At 40.3% G+C, this 4298-nt stretch overlaps 1 protein-coding gene across 1 annotated transcript; it reads left to right on the top strand.

Annotated features, from left to right (window-relative positions):
- Positions 1–2425: 2425 nt before the first annotated feature.
- LOC114916502 (uncharacterized) lies at positions 2426–3856 on the top strand. The gene is made up of 2 exons (XM_029273303.2): positions 2426–2917; positions 3152–3856. Exons 1-2 carry the CDS (start codon positions 2696–2698, stop codon positions 3314–3316), a joined length of 387 nt encoding a protein of 128 aa, XP_029129136.1. The 5' UTR covers positions 2426–2695; the 3' UTR covers positions 3317–3856.
- Positions 3857–4298: the final 442 nt, after the last annotated feature.

Here is a 4298-nt window from a genome sequence, read left to right as displayed (position 1 = left end):
TTGGGGCCGGGTGGTCTTCTTCGGCCGAGACGTGGGTCCGACCCCGCTACCTTGACCAGCTGGTTGATTCACGCGCGCGGCGGGCGCAGCCCTATTCACGGTATTCGATGCTAGTTGGTTCCGAAGCAAGTTGCGGATATCCAAATCATCATGAGCCGCCATTATACCTGCACATCATTAGTCAAAATCAATGATAACACTTGAATTCAAACAAGTAGGAAAAATACCATACCGATTAATTCTTCGACCACATCGGCCGAATCAAACAATCGGACAAGAGGACGACATGGTAAGGGCCGAGGCAACTTGTCTAAAAAATCAAGACTTCCTCTCTCCTCTGGGGACATGCGTGACTTGGAAACCGTGTCATACTTGCGCGGCTTCCGGGTCCAGTAGAAGGGAAATAGTGGATTTCCCTCAGCGTCAAAGAAATACTTTTTCCCTGGTTCCGGCCGAATCATCACCTTCATAAATCCCACTTTAAATTTTTTGTAGGAGGTGGTGAAAGGTTGTAGTAGACAGTCACTGTGGCGAATCAAAGACAGCCACTTGGCCTTCCTCGTCGGCCGAGAAGTATAGAAATGCAAAAATAGATGTGGAGTAGGAGAGAGACCGAGACCCAGACACAAATGCCTGAACCCTTGCATAGCGGCCCAGGTGTTCGGGTGAAGTTGACTCGGCGCCACATTCAAAAGCCGAAGTATACCCATGAAGTAATTGTCAAACGGGAGAGATATCTTCAAATCCCGGAACATATAATCATACACATAGAAAAAGGGGTATTTAGAAGTCCCCTGACTCAAATAAACAAAGTCCGGATTTGACACCCCGTCGCCTCGGCATGGTTGAAAGAAGATGGCAGAAGGCTCCTCATCTTCAGGAAAGTCCAAAAACTTCACGGCCGATACAAAATCCACAAGAGATTTCTTACTTGTATACCGAGAGTATACACTACCAACCTCACCGTGCACCCATGAATATCCCGGAGTTGATATGGGAGGGAACACTCTTGATGATTCTCCACCCCGACTAGGTTGCTCATCGGAACCTACAGCTGATGCCGAATCACTCCCACTTTGAGAATGACCGGACCCAGAAGCCGACTCCACGGAATTGTCCCCATTAGATGCCGAAGCCGATGGTGCATCCTGGTTCGGCGTCGCCCTTAACCTAGATTCCCCTTCGTCCCCAGAAGAGTCAATGTTAACAACACCCAAATTAGCCATTACGTACCTGATGGTTGAGCTTGACCTATCGTTGATAATACTCAAAACGCTTCCAAACAACTTCGGCTCGGAGCAGCTAATGAATTTGCACGAAAGAGCCCTCACCCCCTTACACTTATTTATAGGCGTCTCTAATGAGCACCTGAAACGACACCCCCTCGTGCATACCGTTGGATCATCTAGATCCAACGGTTCAGGATACGCGACTCTTCGCATGCGTCATTAATGCCCAACGGACACAACCCTTCGCCTCCCGCCGCAACTTTGCATGCGTCATTAATGACCAACGGTTATATCCCTTCGCTTCCCACCATAACTTCTCGCGTACGCCATCAAATGCCCAACGGTTACAACCCTTCATATCCCACCATCAGTTGTAACCCTTAGCTTCTTCTTCAAGACACCGACTGAAAAATCCTGTTTTTATTTCATTAACCTTTCGCGTCGCTTCGCTCCTCAAAGGCTGGGGGGCTTGTGTACCGGAGAGACCGTATCGGTCACGTGGGCCAACACGTGCCATTTCGTCAGACACTCATGCATAGCCACGTACAAGCATCACCATCAACGTCGGCTCGGCATGAGGCCGAGAACCGACATCAGTCTGGTTAATGCCAATATGGACCATCATCACTCATCGAGTCGGCTCAGTCAAGTACCGTTCCGACATAGAACATACCGGAAGTATACAGGCTGCCGTATACGGACTAGACGGTTCGGTCATTTGCCGTTTCGACTAGTATTGAATAGCCGGCTCGGCCTCTTGCCGAAGGGTTAAGCAAGTCATAACGGTAATCACAATCAAGAAAGGTAAGTACATGATTAAAGCCTAACGACCAATTAGTACCGTATTACCTAATTTGGTAAATATCTGAGAGGGTCCATCACGCTCAGGCCCATGTCAGATGTTATAAATAGGTCACACATAACAAGGTATGTCACTGTTCATTTATTACCCTAGAAAATCGTGCTCACACTGACTTAAGCGTCGGAGTATCTTTTGCAGGTACCTCCCCCTCCGAAGAGTCCACCTGAAGCTCTCGTTCGGTCTTCATATTCCCCTGAAGATTACGAGTGTACCCTCAGGCAGGTACACTAATTAATGGTGCGTGTAGACTAAAATTTGATGTCCGGAAACATTATTCTTGGTGGAATTGTCGTTGTACCATTTTTATTTCCCGATGCAAAATGGTGGCTGGCGTTGCCACGTTGGACATGACGACATATGGAATTAATTGCGAATCTTGATGAGATTGAAAAATGAAAAAGACAAGGCCAAGCTGAAAGATAAGTTTCCACGTTAAGAAATGAGTCAAAATCGATTTATGAATCATGATGCCTAGAGTTTTTGTCAAATTGCTTTGTAACACAATTGACATGTTGATAGTGCTTCCAATATTTTGTGGAATACTTGAATGGGTCCTCGATAAATAAACGCACCCTAAAGCTTCTAAGTTTGGTAGTTAAAATATATGAGTGAAGACAAGGTAGCAGTCATAATGCCTGGCAGCTACAACAGGACTTGTTCTTCTATGTGTGTCAGTGTTCTGGGCATGGCCAAGGGCAAGAGGAAGAGAGTGTCATCAGAACCAACTAAGAAGCAAACAAGGTTTCTTCCTGATCTCAATTACCCCCCTCCTCCTGATTCAAGTGATGAAGAGGAGCAACTACTTTTTGTTGCTCAAAAAGATGAGGTTTGTCACTTCTTGTGTACATGTGGTCTTTAATTTAATATATCTCCTTACTTATATTAATTTCATACTAATTCCTTTCCTTTCTTTTAAATACATCCTAATATATTAATTCTTAGTTGTGTCAATCTCTCTATATATAAATTATGTGTCATTCATTCATCAATTAATTAATTTAATTGCAAGTACACTTATTAATTGTTATAAATTACTATAAATGCATTTTAATTATTTCAGGTTGTGTGGATTGGTGAAGGCAGTACTAGTGGTGCTGCATCAAGGGAAGGTGAGAGGGTAGAAGAAAATGAAAGTGAGAGTAGCTATAACTGGATCAAAGGATATTGGAACACGGTCCGCAAATGGATATCGTCAAGGAACAAGAAGAATGCTAGCTGGTGCTGAGTAACTCAAGGTCCAATGTCAAAGTGTTAAAGATTTAAGAATATATGTTTCAATAAGTGTTTTGTTTGATTTAATTTGATCTTTGTTGTGGGATATATAAATTAAGGTTAAATAAATTGGGGCTTCTTTCTTTTGAGTTAAAGAGAGATGGGGTGGGGCAAGTGTTGTATTATGGAATGAGTATATGTTGGAGAATTAATATAATTAATTAGTTATGAGTTGTGATATTAGATGTGTGGGTTATGAGCCGTGGAACAAGTTAAGTGAAAGGGATAAAGTTAAACTTCTCGTCATTTCAAATATAATATTGTCTGTTTAAAAAATTCAATATTCATTTGAAAATTTCACTGAAACAAATTACTAGATGAAGAAGGTATATTGATTTGTTCTCGTGCGTCCATTCTTTTGTCTTTTTTTAAATTATCAGTAATTAGTTGTGGAAATAAATTAAGATACAATCCGTGAGAAGAAAAAAAAGAGTATATATATATATATATAAACCAATTAAAAATTATTAATTTAAAACCCTACCATTTCTGAGTGTTCTCAATTATAAACTATTTCAAATACCATATAATAATTCAATCACATATTTTTAGGAATCTAGTTAATAAAAAACCCCTTGGTGTTTTAACCCTCAAGTAGCTATTTAGGATTAACCAACCTCTTATCTTAACTAGATGTATTAGATTAAAATTTGAAAGAATTTTAGAAGACTTTTATATATATATATATATATATATATATATATATATATATATATATATATATATATATAAAATTTCTGAAATTTACAGTAATTAATATGTTTTTTTTTCCTCTATCTTGGCTGTTATAACATGTATAAAAAAGACCTCATCTTTGCACAAATTTGCAAGAAGAATATAAATGATACGCAAATTGGATTCGATATCAAATTTTAACTGATAGAAAAGAATTTAACCAACTATATCATCTAATTATTGGTGGGTTTGATTTGATG

The sequence above is a fragment of the Cajanus cajan genome, chromosome 5 (assembly GCF_000230855.2).
Source record: "Cajanus cajan strain Asha chromosome 5, NIPB_CcT2T_4, whole genome shotgun sequence".
Taxonomy (NCBI): domain Eukaryota; kingdom Viridiplantae; phylum Streptophyta; class Magnoliopsida; order Fabales; family Fabaceae; genus Cajanus; species Cajanus cajan.
This window is presented reverse-complemented; position numbering and strand designations above follow the sequence as displayed.